The sequence below is a fragment of the Sus scrofa genome, chromosome 18, assembly GCF_000003025.6.
Source record: "Sus scrofa isolate TJ Tabasco breed Duroc chromosome 18, Sscrofa11.1, whole genome shotgun sequence".
NCBI lineage: Eukaryota > Metazoa > Chordata > Mammalia > Artiodactyla > Suidae > Sus > Sus scrofa.
The window spans coordinates 40912340-40927469 of NC_010460.4; the positions used below are offsets into that span (position 1 = coordinate 40912340).

Below are 15130 nucleotides of genomic sequence, written 5' to 3' on the forward strand. Positions count from 1 at the left end.
GCCTCACTCAGTGGGTTAAGGATCCGGCGTTGCGGTGAGCTGTGGTGTAGGTCACAGACTCGGCTCAGATCCTGCGTTGCTGTGGCTGTGGTGTAGGCTGGCGGCTACAGTTCCAATTAGACCCCTAGCCTGGGAACCTCCATATGCTGTGGGAGCGACCCAAGAAATATCAAAAAGACAAAAAAAAGAAAAAGAAAAATTATTTTCTTAGCTGACTTTTTGATAACATATGCTACCTACAGTTTCATCTTACTCTAAAGGTTTCAAAATCAATCAACAATAAGTATTTGCCATTGACACTCTTTCTCTTATATAGAATCAGTTATCAGTGCCTTCACAGGGAGTATCAAAGGACACGATATTAGCACTGAAGTCAGAGGATTATCCCGCCAGGTTTTTATTTTTCCTTATATATTTGTTATATTTTGAAGGACATTATTTGATCCATAGCTATGAACTGATTTAGGTACCAAGTTCAGTTCCTATTCTGCTTTCTTGGGTTGAAATCAGGGGCATGCATTTTCTTGGGAGAAGTTAATTTTAACTTGACTAATCACTTGGATCAAGCTATTATTATGTTTATTGTTTCTTTCCCTTTCTCTTTCATTCATTTGTTGCTGTACTTTCCTTGTTAGAATCCATTCCAGTAATTAAATACTGGGATTTTTTTCCAAACTTATTTTAAAGTAAGAACAATAAAACTAGGAAGTTATTCAAGCCTGGACAAGTATAAGATATTTACTATAATCTAGGAGTTAGCACACATTTTCTGTATTAGAGAGCAAATATTTTTGTCTTTGCAGGCCATGGTCTCCGACACGACTATTCAACTTTGCCTATGAAAGCAGCCATACACAATATGTAAATGAGTATAGCTATGTTCCAATAAAACTTTATTTGTAGACACTGAAATTTGAATTTCATATAGTTTTAACATGTCACAGGACATGTTCTTCTTTTGATTTTTTTTTTAATCACTTAAAAGTGTTAAAGCCATTCTTTGTTTATTTATTTATTTATTTATTTATTTTGTCTTTTTGTCTTTTTAGGGCCAAACCCATGACATATGGACGTTCCCAGGCTAGGGGTCTCATTGGAGCCGTAGCCGCTGGCCTACACCACAGCCACAGCCACACCAGATCTGAGCCGCGTCTGCGACCTACACCACAGCTCATGGCAACGCTGGATCCTTAACCCACTGAGCAAGGCTGGGGATGGAACCACAACCTCATGGTTCCTAGTTGGATTTGTTAACCACTGCACCCCGACGGGAACTCCCCTGCAGGCATTCTTAAAGGAGCATTTCTGAAAGAGTAATAAGCAAAAACAATGCTTCTTTTGATCTTAGTCTTGAACTCATTCTTCCTTGGCTTATGTAATGTCAGCATTGACTTCACTTGGTTTGGTGTAAGAGCCCCACACTGAGAAGGCTGCTTTAAGACTCTGCACTTGAAGCAGTGCATTCAGTGGTTCTGTAGGTGTACAATCTCTAAAACCAGGGAGAGAGAATGATTCTGGGGAGAAGCAGTTTAAAAACAGTTCTAATTGTTCAGGCAAGTTATTTTTACCAATCTTTAGGGGACATATAAATGATCACATTGTTATTATTTTTATAGATTATATTTCAAAAAGCTTTTCTGCTAAGAGCGATTAAATACCAAGTTTTAATTTCACTCCCTCAAGGAAAATTTTCTATTGCATTAGGATTTTTTTCTTGATAACTTGCCATAGGAGACTATTACTGACACAAAAGAAGGTATATGCTTCTGCTAAAGGTGGGACAAGCAGGGAAGTGAGAATAAGAAACTTTGGGGGGTTTATATTAAAAATAAGTTCTATATATTAAATATAAACATTTTACATATAAAGTAATGATAATAATAGCAAAAATATATTATTGTTATGAAGAAGAATTTTCCACCATGTCCTCATAATGAAACTTGGGATTCGCCTGGTGATTGCAGTAACTAAATGCCTGCTGCATGCCTAAGCTTTACTCTCACTTAATCCTCACTGTAAGATGAGGAAAGCAAGACTCAGGGAGGTCTAGCATCTTGTTCAAGGTCATTTAGCTCTGAAGGGGTGAAGCCAGATTTCAGACCCAAGTCTGTCTGTCTCTAGAGCCTTTTTTCACGCTTTCATGTTGTAACTGGTTCCAGGCTCAAGGAATGCCTCAGGGTTTGAAGCACCCCCCTGACTCCCAAGCCTTGAGATGTGCCATTCTGTGTAACACGTGGTCTGTGACACCCGTTGCCTTTTGGATAAGGTAATCTTGCCATTGACCTGAGAAAAGTCTTAATGTGAGTGTGATTCTGGTCTTCTCAGAGAAGATTTATAATGAAAGTTCCAACTACATCTGACATTAAAAAAAAATCCATTTCTCTAAAAACATACGGTAAATTGAAAAGGAGTCAGTTTCTGAGACATCATTAGTCTGGGTTCCACTGGGCTTGAAGGTTTTATGGGTTCATTGAAATTGCATGTAGAATACTGCACATGTGTGTATATACACCCTTTTTTTGGGGAGAAGGGTTCTAATTTTATAGTCTGAAGTCATGTGAATCCAGTGCTCTCTAAACTCAGAACAAATTAGGAATATACCTGATTGACTCTGTTAACATTGACACGTGTTTGGTAATTGTGTCAAATTCCATCACAACAAATGAGGTTAAGAAATCATAGTCCCCTAAGCATAGCACTGTCATTTCACATGTTACACTGGGTAGACTCCACCCAGGGACTCAAGCTCTGGTCTCCTTACATGAGCTCCGTGACCCGATTTGGAACAGTGCAACTGCAAATGCTTAGCAATGACTTGCTGGTTGGAGGGAGTGATTTTCCCTGTCCAAACCTCACCTAACTCAGTCATCTCAGGTACTGGAGTGGTTTGGTGTCATAAAGTTTTGAAACTCCTGTGTCTAAACGCTGTCACTCTATCTGTAGGATCTTAGTCAAACCCCTGTCGACCTCAGTTTCCTCTTTTATAAGGTTTGCTGTCAGATTGGTTAAATTATCTCCCACCTCCACAAATCCCAGGAATCTCTACTTGGCAACACGCCTCCTAGGGTCTCTGTTGGGCGAAACCAAATTGGAAAGGAGCTCAGACAAGCCGTTGGAATGGATTAGAACTTGAACATCTTAGAGCCTCTGTGAGAAAGCCCTTAGCCACAAATGTGGGTTACTTTGATAAATATCTTCTGGTCAGACCCTGCTGAGAAGTAATCTTATCAGGGCTTCAGGCTACTTAAGGGGACAGCTGCAGGGAGGAAGTGGGCGTGGCGATTTTCCCCAACTTCCTTGTTTGGAGCAAACTTTTGGCAGCATCTAAGCGGTTTAGATGTTTGCTTTTCCATCTGTTGATGTGCTTTTTGGAAGCTCTCCTGCCTGCCAGAGAAAACATCTAGAATAAGTACGACGCCAAATCTTAACCATTCCCTTGGGTCCCCAAACCCCACCAGCCTCCAGAGAGAGGAGGGCGAAGCTGAGAGAGAAAACAGACGTGCCTGGAGCGCACTGGCTTCAGAGGCTCCCAGGGAGTAGGGTGGCAAAGACAGGGATTTCAGCACCCACCCACCTACCCACCAGCCCGCGCGCACACACACACACACACACACACACACACACACAAACGCACGCACGGATGCGCGTCGCCTCCCTTTCTGAGCATTCTTCTCGTCGTATCTGGAACCTGGCCCTGGAGATGGGGCAGCTGCGAGGCTCGCTGGCTCCGCCGTGTGCCTAGCGCGTTCGTCGACTTCGCGGTCGCGGCGCTTGCAGCCGGCGCGCTCCGCTTTGCAGCGAGCGGCGGACCAGCGGGGACAGCGCGCGGCGCGCCGGGGGAGGGGACGCAGCCGAGCGCGGGGCTGTGCGCTCCGCCGCGGGGACCCCGGGACGCCGCCGGCCGAGCCATGACGGACGCCAGCAGCAGGAAAGAGGGCTTCAAAAAATGCCGGAGCGCCACTTTCAGCATCGATGGCTACAGCTTCACCATCGGTGAGAACTTTGCATCCTCTGTCCGACTCCTGGCTTGGGCAAACTCCGATTCTGGTGGCGGCGAGGGTCTTTTCTAGGCGAGGGGCGGGGGCGGCCAGGGTTAGGCTGGGCCGCGAGGCGCTCGCCAGGAGGGGAAACCCGGGGAGCTGCGACTGGGGCGGGAAAGTGGCAAGTGTGGCCGGGCCGCCGTGCCCAGCGCTCTCCCCGCGGCGCCCCTCCCGCCGCTGTAACCCAGCATCCTCCTGAAGCCAATTTTTAGGGTCACAGCTTTGTGAACTGTTCCATTTCCTCTCTGTGCGATTTTAGTCATGTAAGCCAGGAGAGGCGGGAGAGAGACAGGGATGGAGACAGAGAGATAGAGAGAGAGAGAGAGAGAGATGGAGGCAGAAATACCGGGAGAGGGATGTCAGAGAGCGACAAAGGCATGACAGACACTAAGACAGAGACACAGAGAGAGAATGACAGAGCGACAGACATCTAGACAGAGACATTAATGGAAACATCTAGACACCAGCTCAGAAATACAAAGAAGGAGATGCCAAGACAGAGACTAATTGAGAGACATGGGAGTGTCAGTCATAGAGACAGTGACAGAAACAGGAGAGATGCAGAGGCTGAGAGAGACGACACAGAGACAGATTCAGAGAGAGAGCGAAGGCTAGTTTCTACAAAAGTTGAAACAAGGAGGAAGGGACACTAGGAGAGCGAGAAAGGGGGGAAGGAGGAGGGAGGGAAAGAGAGGAAAGATAAAGCAGAAAAAGAGGGGGAGAGAGAGAGAAAAAGAAGAAGGGGGGGAGGAGGAAGAAGAAGAAGAAAGAAGAAGAGGATCCAGAGAGGGATGTATCACGTTACTAAAATATTCGAGAAAAATCTGTCTCCTGTCCTGGCCTCTGGGCTCCCAGTGGCTTTTGGTTGTCTTTGCTCCCCAAACCCTTTACCAAGAGGGGTATTGGAGAGGGCCAGGGGTAGTATCTTCATGGCTATTAGAGGGAGAAGGACCGCAGGGCTGTCCTCTAGAAGTTGAATTTGAAGAGATCCGTTCTTGGGGCTCTTACTACTGGTTTCATGCTGTGTACTGTTTCGAATCGACTGGTCCATGATTGCCTCCTTCCTCATCTTTCCAGGAGATAGGCAAGGTCAGGGGGGCTCCTCTCTGGAATATCAGAGTTTGGAGAAGGGCAGGGCAGAGCCAGGTGCCAAAGGGATGCTCCAATATTTCTGCTTCTGCGTGCTCAGGTCACTATGGCATTAAATCTGAACTTCACCCCAGAGCCTTTGAAAATGAGGGCTATGTTAATGTGCTTTTTGGAGGTGTAGCAGGAATTTGCCAGAGGCAAGGAGGGGCTGATGGAGAGGTCATCTCTGGACTACTTTTTTTGTTTTCTTTTGCCTTTTTAGAGCCACATCCGCAGCATAGGGAAGTTCCCAGGCTAGGGATCGAATTGGAGCTATAGCTGCCTGCCTACACCACAGCCACAGCAATGTCAGATCTGACCCGAGTTGATGACCTACACTGAAGCTCATGGCCACGCTGGATCCTTAACCTACTGAATGAGTCCAGGGATTGAACCCCTGTCCTCTTGGATACTGGTCAGTTTGTTACCCCTGAGCCACAGCAGGAACTCCTGGACCGCTTTTGCTCCTTCTAGTGAGCAGAAATCTTGGGCCATGGACTGAATAAGTCACTTCCAGAATTAAGTCTAAACTCCTTTGCTGTTTCCCAAGGTTCTCCATTCTGGCTTGAACTTGACTTTCTTGCCTCAACTGTCACTTCAAACCTGTTTCTTCCACACACTCACGATCGCTTGCGTCTGCCCACATCCCACCTCTCAGAGCCTTTGTTCAGGCTGTTCCCTCAGCCAGGAGTGCCGTTCCCCCAACTGTGCAATGAGAAATCTTGTCTATCCTAGCTCTCACTGATCATCCTCTGCTCTCCTTCCCCATCAGAGAGCATTTCTCCCCCTGCATTCCTCTTAGCCTCCTAGGCCTCTGTGAGAGCTCACACCCAGCCTTGAATCACTGTTTTCTCAGCACCTTTTCGTTGTCTTCTTTGCATTACACACTTCTTAAGGCTGAGACTATGTCTGATTTATCTTCCCCTCTAATGGTGATGGTAGGTGCCTGGGAATTTTTGTAGGGATGGATTGAATGTCGTCATGGTCAAAAGTGATTCATTACAAGGTCATTGCCATGTTAATATTCGTTTTCTTGATTTTGGTGAGAAAGCTTCCAAAGGATTTTTAAGTTTTACTGGGCAGTTCCCTGTGAAATCTTAGCTTCCAAAACGTGTGGCGTCTAAAACCGACGTTTATAGTGTGGCCCACCCCACCTAACGCCTTCTCTCTTTTTGCTCGCATCCTCGCTAGAGGAAATTGTCTGGCCCATCGGTGTGGTTGGTTGGTCAGAAGGGACCTCAGAAGTGAGTGGGTGACTTCCGGGTGTGAGCGCTGCCAGCTTGTTTCTGATCTTTGGGTGTTTATTCATTCGCTCCTTTCCATCTGCCTCATCCTTCAATGAAAGCTTATTGAATTTTACTGTATTAAATGATACAATTTAGTACAATGCCTGCCACATGGCAAACATTCAATAAATGGTAATTGTTGTAATTATTCAGCGCCCTAAGCTAATATCATGGGGAGTTTATGAAGATAAATCAGACTTAGAACCTGGTATTCAAGGAATTTGTACTCTTGGGGCGATGTAATGTGTTCATACATAACATTTTACAAAGCAGAAACTCTGAAGTGCTGTAAGAGACATTTTAGAAATCTTTGGCCAATATAGACATTTTAGCAACACAAATAACTAAAAAGAAAGACGAAAATCATTTGTAATTTTATCACCCAATGCTAAACATTATTAATATTTCCTGTACATACTTCTAGTACTTTTTTGTATATACATAATTTTTAAAAAGAAAATATTTGGCAATGTTATTTAATATCATAGTAGCCTTGATTCATGTTATAGATAAAATTTTTACTTAAAAAAATCTTCTATTGTTGGCTATTTGGGTTGCTTTTAATTTTCACCATAATAGACAGTGAAGAAAATACTAGATCTTTGAGTACACTGTTAATACTTTTGAGAATATATTTCTCAAAGTACAATTGCTTGGTCCAAGACTAGCATGTTTTTAGGGATTTTAAAATACACTGTTTAACTCCTCTCTGGAAATACCAACTCCCGCTCCCACACAGGTGCCCACACACTCTTATGAATACGGACACTATAATTTTTAAAGAGTTGTTGGTTCGCGAGGTGGAAGGTAGTATCTTAATTCCACATGCGATTTCATTTCTTTTGTGAAATTGCTTTTTTTTTTTTTTTTTTTTTTTTTTTTGTCTTTTTACCTTTTCTAGGGCCGCTCCCATGGTGTAAGGAGGTTCCCAGGCTAGGGGTCGAATCGGAGCTGTAGCCACCCGCCTACACCAGGGCCACAGCAACGCTGGATCCGAGCCGTGTCTGCAACCTACACCACAGCTCACAGCAACGCCGGATCCTTAGCCCACTGGTCAAGGCCGGGGGACTGAACCCGCAACCTCATGGTTCCTAGTCGGATTTGTTAACCACTGCGCCACGACGGGACCTCCCTGAAATTGCCTTTTTATGCCCTTTGCCTGTATGTTTTTCCATTGGGGGATTTCATAATTTTTATTTACTTATTTTTCTCCACCCCCTCCCAGCCCCCTGCCTGCTTTTAGGGCCACACCCATGGCATGTGGAGGTTCCCAGACCAGGGGTGGAATTGGAGCTACAGCTGCCAGCCTACACCACAGCCACACCACACAGGATCCCAGCCACATCTGCGACCTACACCACAGCTCATGGCAACACCAGATCCTTGACCCACTGAGCAAGGCCAGGGATCCAACCCTCATCCTCACGGATATTAGTTGGGTTCATAACCTGCTGAGCCACGGTGGGAACGCTCCCATCATTTATTTTTAATTTGCAAGTACGGTTGACCCTTGAACAACATGGTTTGAACTGCACAGGTCCACCTATACACACATTTTTTTCCAACAGTAAATACTACAGTATTACACGGTCCACAGCTGGTTGAATCCGTGGACGTGGAATTCGGGATTCGGAGGAATCACATATAGGAAGGGCTGACAGTTGGTTACGATGCAGCTTTTCAACTAATCCTAACCCCTGAATTGTTCAGGAGTCAACTGTACTCTTAATGTACATAACATATGTTAATTATACACACAGTCAATACATTAATTATACATAATATATAATTATAGTCATTGTATAATAATTACACAGCACACTATATATGAATCGTAATAATTATATAATTAACACGTATCAATAATATACAGTATGTACACACATGGACATGTGTGTCTCTGTGTGGCGTATGTATGATTTGCAAAAGTGCCGTCTATCATGCGTCTTATATGGCATTTTCTTCTAAGTAGGGGGCCTTCTTTTCCTGCAGTGTCACTGCGTGGCGGTTAGGACTTGCTTTGAGGACATGCAGTTGGTTGCCGGCTGGTCCCATGGTTTCAGCGGGGTGGCGCAGGTGGACAGTCCTCCTCTTACCATGTGCGCGAAGACTCCTGAAGAGATCCTGGTGCCCAGATCGCTCCTTTTCCAGGTGTCTGACATTCTGTCATCAGGAATCACCTTCTCTTCCAGTCTGTTCATTATGCAGAATTTCCAGGTCAAAGAACTTTACGAAAGGAATTTATGTTACAGTCCTGGTGATTCCAGATTCTTACCAGAGGAGGCTTCTGAGGACAGTGGAGGTCTGAGGGGTTCTGCAGAGGGAGAGGCATGACCCACCCCTGTGGCAAGGTCATGTTTCCTTGGAGGGCTCCTGGCAGAACTTCTCTCTAATGAATGGACATTTCGGGGCTCAGGGAAGGCGTCCGCTTCTGGTTCAGACTGGCAGGAGGTTTCAGCTATGGTTCTCCACTGGGGTGATGCTCCCCAGACGTTTGGGCAAATGTGGTGCACGTGTAGTAGCTGAGTTCTGAGGGGCTGGGGACAGGCTCTACAGACAGTGAGCAGACATCAGAGGAGTTAAGTGTTCTGCAGTGTGAGGGACAGTCTTGCCCGGGGAGGCGTTGCTCTAAAAGCCCATGACATTCCCATGGAGAAACCCCGTGAAGGTCCCCTCTGACGTGGAAGCCTGGGGCTCCTGACCTCACTACGCCCTGGCTGCAGAGACTCTGGGACACTGACGGTCAAGTCTGCACTGAGAACAGACCCTGCCATTTTCCATGCATAGCTGTCGGGTGTGGGCCAGGCACTGAGTTGGGTGCCTTACTCAGCTTCTTTGATCACTTCTCACAACAACTCTGAAGAATATCAGTCCTAGTGCCCATTTTAGGAGAAGAAACTCCTGAGACTCCAAGAGGAAGTAATCTGCCGGAAGTCACAAGCTAGGAAGCGGCAGAGTTGGGTTCAGACCACATCTGCCCTGACTCTGTGGGCCAGGGTTTGTCCCAGCCATGCCGTGTCCTCTAGGGGGACTTTATTTCTACCCGAGCTTTGGTACCAGCCTGTCATCCCGATGAGGACAGATCAGGGGGGTTGCCAGGTAGGCTGGGGCAAAACCTGAAAAAGATGGACTGTTGTCACAGGTGGGGGCAGCTGCTCCTGGGAGGAAGATCAGGTTGATGAAACAAAGCTCGTTAGGAGTTCCCGTTGTGGCTCAGTGGTTAACAAATCCGACCTGGAACCATGAGGTTGCGGGTTTGATCCTTGGTCTTGCTTAGTGGGTTAAGGATCCAGCATCGCCATGAACTGTGATGTAGGTCGCAGATGCGGCTCCGATCCCGAGTTGCTGTGGCTGTGGCGTAGGCCGGCAGCAACAGCTCCGATTCAACCCCTAGCCTGGGAACCTCCATATGTCGCAGCAGCGACCCAAGAAATGGCAAAAAAAAAAAAGGCTCGTTAATCCGCCTCCCACCAGGGCCACCTGTTCGGTCTTCAGTCTTGTGCTCTCCCGTGCCCCAGGACAAATGGGTTTTGTGTCCCCTTTGTATGATTTTCTCAGGTCATGAAATCAGGTATGTAGTCAAGAGGTCTTAGAACCAAGACCATGGGGTTGAACTTGCGCCCCATCCAGAAAGCACCGTCATCAGCCTTCAGGATCTGAGGGTTCCATCTCTAGGAAGCGATTGAATTTATGATTGTAGCTGTTGGTTACAATGATTAGCATTAATCGAAGGCCATATATACCAGTTCAAGTGTAATTTAACTGGGCTGAGGTACTTGGATGCAGCATTTGATTATGCAGTGAGTGGTTGTGGTGGGGCGTTGCTGTATCATTGTTTTCCAGAAGAACTTTCCTTGTCTTTTGGGGTTTGGTTATCTTTTTGGGGTTAAGTGGCTTCGCAGACCCTGACTTTCTCCATGAGGCTGTGTGAAATACAACACCCGCCTTTCCCCCAAAGTGAAGTATGTCTGCCGAAAACGAAGGCACTTTTTTCTCTGAACCACTTGAGGGGCTTCCCTCGTGCTCTCTCGGTGCTTCTCATCCCTCATTTTATAGATGAGAACACGGCGCGGGGCCCCGTCCCCACTTCTGTTGGTGATGACCGCTAGGGTGTCAGAAGGAAGAGGGTGACGCTGTGGGCTTGGAGGGTGTGGAGTTGGCGGAGTGTATGGAAAAGAAGCTGTTTCCTTCCAAAATGAACCTGGTGCTGTTGTGGAAAATTCTAGGCCTGTAACTGAAGAGGTGTTGCTAACAGAGGGATGTGTTTCTTGTAGCAACTGCCACTGGCTCCCTTGCCCCCGTGTTTCTCTCTGTGGGGTTGTCTCAGAGGAGGAAAAACAAAGGGCCCCTAGACGCCAATCAGAGGCCCAAGGGCCTGGGAGCGAGGGTTCCCTGTTCCACCCTGGGACTCCCCAGCCCTGGGAACCCTTGCTAAGTGGGGAGCTCTGCTGGCAAATGCGCCTCTCATAGGGGTTCTGGGATGGGCAGGGCTCTGTGGGTGGCCGAGGCCCGGGGCTGCCCACGCTGGGGGTGTGACCCCCCCTCCAGCCCAGGCATAGAGGCTCCCAGGCTCTCTTGGTACATATGGCTGAGGACTTCCTCTGTCCACATGGGCTTAGGGCTCCCGGCCCAGTGTCTAGTCTGCCTGCTAGTTTGTCCAGGGCAAGGCAAGACCTTTGGGTATTGTCTGCTTGGATGTGGGTGATGGTGCAAGAAATGAGGAAAGATCCGAGGGGAACTATTCTGCAGCCTCCTCCCAGCGCCTGTTGCCCTCCTTCCGCTCCTCCTCCTCCCCCTCCTCACATCTCTGGGAAGGCTGGAGCAGAGTGAGCTGAGGTGGCCTGTGACCTGAGGGGTCACATAGACTGGGACTTGGGGGCTCTACTCTGACCTCCCCCGTCACCCTCCCCGCTTCTGCATCCGAGCTTCCGTTTCTCATAGGTAGGATGGGGTGTGTGATCCTTAGCTACCGGGCTGTGGTGAGGCTCCAGTTAAGTTATGCATGAAAAAAATTGTTTGCCCTTAAAATGCCTTTGTTATTAGGGAAGACTTAATAGTGGTTACAAGTCGTGCTCCCCCTTTCACAGTATTTGCACTTCAACAAGGGGAGGCTTGAGGAACGAGGCTGTCAGGAATGAGGCTGTCACGACAGGGTTCTGGTTGTCAACCAGCAATTGGAGTGCATGGTTTTAGGGATGTTTGTCAGCTGAGAGGCGGCATTTGTAGTGGGAACCCCTGAGAGAGCCTTTGGGGTCACACAAAGGCTTCCTGTGCTGGCCAGGTGAGTTGGTGTCTCTGGGCCTCAATTTCCTTCTCAGGATAGATGTGGCTAGTGACACTTCCTCATGGGTGGACCTGGCCAGGGAAGTGAAGCTCTGTGCCCGGTGCCTGGCTGTCCACTGTGAATGTTTGCTCAGCACCTCTTCCCTTTGCCTGAAATTATGCTCTGATCACGGCAGGCTCTGGCTGGGAGTGGGTGGGGGTCGGTCGTGTGATCCTGAGGGTTTGCGGGTGTGCTCGGGGCAGGTGCAGAGGTGGGTCAGCACTGCTCTGTGCAGGTGCAGAAGTTGCCACCAGGCAACCCTGTACAACTGTGCTGCATCCTGGCCCCTGACACCAGATGGGAACAAGAGCAGGGTGGGCACTGGGCACCCTCCTGTCCTCCCATGGACTGATGCACCCCCCCCAGGGCCCTGGATGGTGGCCCTGGCATGTCTGCCAAGCCTCCACAGACCTAGTAGAGCAACGGGCAGAGTCCACTTGGGGCCATGGGGAAGCTGGGGGTGGTGGGGAGAACAACACTGCAGGAATGAGCTTCTGAACTTGGCTTAGGGGTCGGGCCTGGGACACAGAAGGAAAAGGGGACCAGGATGGTTAAATTGGAACTGGGAGAGTCCAGAATTTAACAAGCTCTGGTGTTAGACACTCACAGATTCTGAACCTCATCTGTCATTTGTTGTGATCTGCAGAGGTGGCATCTCATGGCCAAGTTTAGTGTCTTAGTTGTAAAATGGACATAATAAATAGTATCTACCTTGCTGAGTTGGACAATTAAGTGAGACGATGCAAGGAGAGCTCCTAGGCATTCTCTTAGTCCGTCAGGCTCCTGTAACACGATACCAGGTAATAGATTGGGTGGCTTAACGGACGTGGATTTCTCACCTCTCTGGAGACTGGAAAGACACCAGCAGGTGTGGTGTCTGGTGAGGGCCTGCTTCCTGGTTCATCGAAGGCTGTCTTCTGACTGTATCCTCACGTGGCCGCAGGGGTGAAGGAGCTTTGTGGGGTCTCTTTTGTGGGGCTCCATCCTCATGACCTAATTACCTTTCAAAGGCCCCACCATCTAATACCATCTCAGTTGGGGATTGGGTTCAACGTATGAACTTCGAGGAGACACAGTCAGTCTACAGCACTGTTATTACTGGGAGTTAATAAACATTTTCTGAATGTAGCACTTAAGTGGGCGCAGTAGAAGGGCCAGGGGACCACAGCGGGAAAAATGCACAGTGTAATGAAACACACATACCAGACTCAGGACTGAAAGTTAGAGTTAGTTCCTTGGAGTACCTGTCATGGCTCAGTGGTTAACGAATCCGACTAGGAACCATGAAGTTGCGGGTTCAATCCCTGGCCTTGCTCAGTGGGTTAAGGATCCGGCGTTGCCATGAGCTGTGGTGTAGGTCGCAGACGCGGCTTGGATCCCCCGTTGCTGTGGCTCTGGCATAGGCTGGCGGCTACAGCTCCGATTCGACCCTTGGCCTGGAAAACTCTATATGCCGTGGGAGCGGCCCAAGAAATGACAAAAAGACAAAAAAAAAAAAAAAAAAAGTTAGTTCCTTACTAACTTTCTCTTTAATCCTGGGCAGGTCACTTACCACGGGTGACAGTTTCTCTGTACATGAGCTGGTTGGGTACAGAAATCTCTGTGGTTCCTGCCCCTCTGGACAGGTGGTGAGCCTTGGGGTCCCGAAGACCACCGTAGCTTTCTCAGAGCTGGGAGGTGCGGGGGGCTGGCTCAGTGAGGCCCTCCAGGGATTCCTGGTGAAAGAAATTTGCAGAGTGCTGAGCAACACAGAGGCACATTGGATACCAGACCAGCAAAGACCTGAAATTATGCTTGAAGCAAGTCAACTCGCTATTGTGTATACAACTTTGTATGATAATTGGCTGTACTCACAGTGCAGTTTGGTGGCCCCTGAGCTGTAGCCAAAGATGAAGTCAATGTGAGGCTAAATCCTCCAGCCAGTTTACCTTTTGATATCAATTCCCAGTGGGAAACGGGGGGAGGGGAACTGGGTGGGGATTTCCAGTGGTTTCTGCTTGCCTGCAGGGTTGGCTCCATTCTGATGGGACAGGAAGCCTTTAAGGCTTCAATTCCTATGACTAGATTTGTTTGTGATGAACAATACATGTGAAAATAGATAATAGCGGAAGCACCCAGCATGGGTCACGCTTAATAAAAGTGCTTACTGTATTCTGGAGGCAACATGAATAGAGATTAAGAGCGTGGATTCCGGAGTTTGACCACCTTGTTTGAATTTCGGCTTTGCAGTTTCGTAGCTGGGTGGTCATTGTGATCTTGGACAAGTTGCTTGACTGTTCTGTATCTCGATGTGTTCATTCGTTAAATGCAGATAATTGTATTACCTGTCTCCTAGGGTGTTGGAGGATTAAAGGAGTTAATGTATTTTTTTTTTTTTTTTTTTTGCTTTTTAGGGCTACACTCGCGGCATATGGAGGTTCCCAGGCTAGGGGTCGAATCGGAGCTACAGCTGCCAGCCAACGCCACAGCCACAGCCACGCCAGATCCGAGCTGCGTCTGTGACCTGCACCACAGCTCACAGCAACGCCAGATCCTTCACCCACTGAGCAAGGCCAGGGATTGAACCTGCAACCTCATGGTTCCTGGTCAGATTCATTTCCGCGGCACCACGACGGGAACTCCTAAAGGAGTTAATGTACATTAAGCACTCTGAACAGCACCTGGTGCATAATAAGTCCTATATAAATGTTTGTTATAATATACTTCCGTATTATTATAATATTCATAATACATACCCGTAATAATATTACTAGTAACGAAGTTAATAATAACCACCTCTGAGTCCTGTTTGATCAAACACCCATTTATGCTATTCCTTGAAGAGCTGTAAGGATAACCTTGGCCATCTGCTTTCTGTTGTTCAAAATTGGCCCTTCCTGCCAAAAGGCATTCACTTTTGTGTGTTCCTGGGCATGGAATCCTAATGCTGTACCATTGCTCTTGATGAATCCATGGTGGACCTACACATTTTCCCATCTTCTCAACCGGATTATTATCTTTGAGGGCTTACTGTGTCACTTGTGAGGGCTTTGCAGAGTCCCTAAGTGCCAGGCCCTTTTTGGGTGGTTAGCTCTCCTAGCCAGGTTGTTACCTGGGGTGGAAAGTGGTGCAGAAGACTGGGTTCGAGACCCAGCCCTGTCACTTCCGGTCCCTGCGATTGTGGGAAGGATCGTTAATCTCTTTGAGCCTCAGTTCTCCCTTGTAAACGGGGATGACTGTTCCTTTTCTGTGGCGTTGGGAGAGTTCTAGAGGATGAGGAATGTAAGAACCCAGCACCCGCTGGGTGCCCAGTAATTGGTAGCTGTTGGTTGTGATGATGGAGAAGCTCTGAAATCAGGGAGCGGGCAAGCCTC

At 47.8% G+C, this 15130-nt stretch overlaps 1 protein-coding gene across 4 annotated transcripts in view; it reads left to right on the top strand.

Moving 5' to 3' along the window:
• The window catches only part of PDE1C (phosphodiesterase 1C), a 592240-nt gene that overhangs the window by 94024 nt on the left and 483086 nt on the right, over positions 1 to 15130 (top strand). The window contains exon 1 of one of the 4 annotated variants that reach the window (XM_021079207.1): positions 3297 to 3993. The exons of 2 other annotated variants lie outside the window; for them this stretch is intronic. In XM_021079207.1, coding sequence (XP_020934866.1) covers positions 3909 to 3993 — 85 coding nt within the window. In that variant the 5' untranslated portion in view covers positions 3297 to 3908. Of the gene's footprint in view, positions 1 to 3296; positions 3994 to 15130 lie in introns of those variants that run through there. One more of the 4 variants, XM_021079208.1, reaches the window with a different exon arrangement.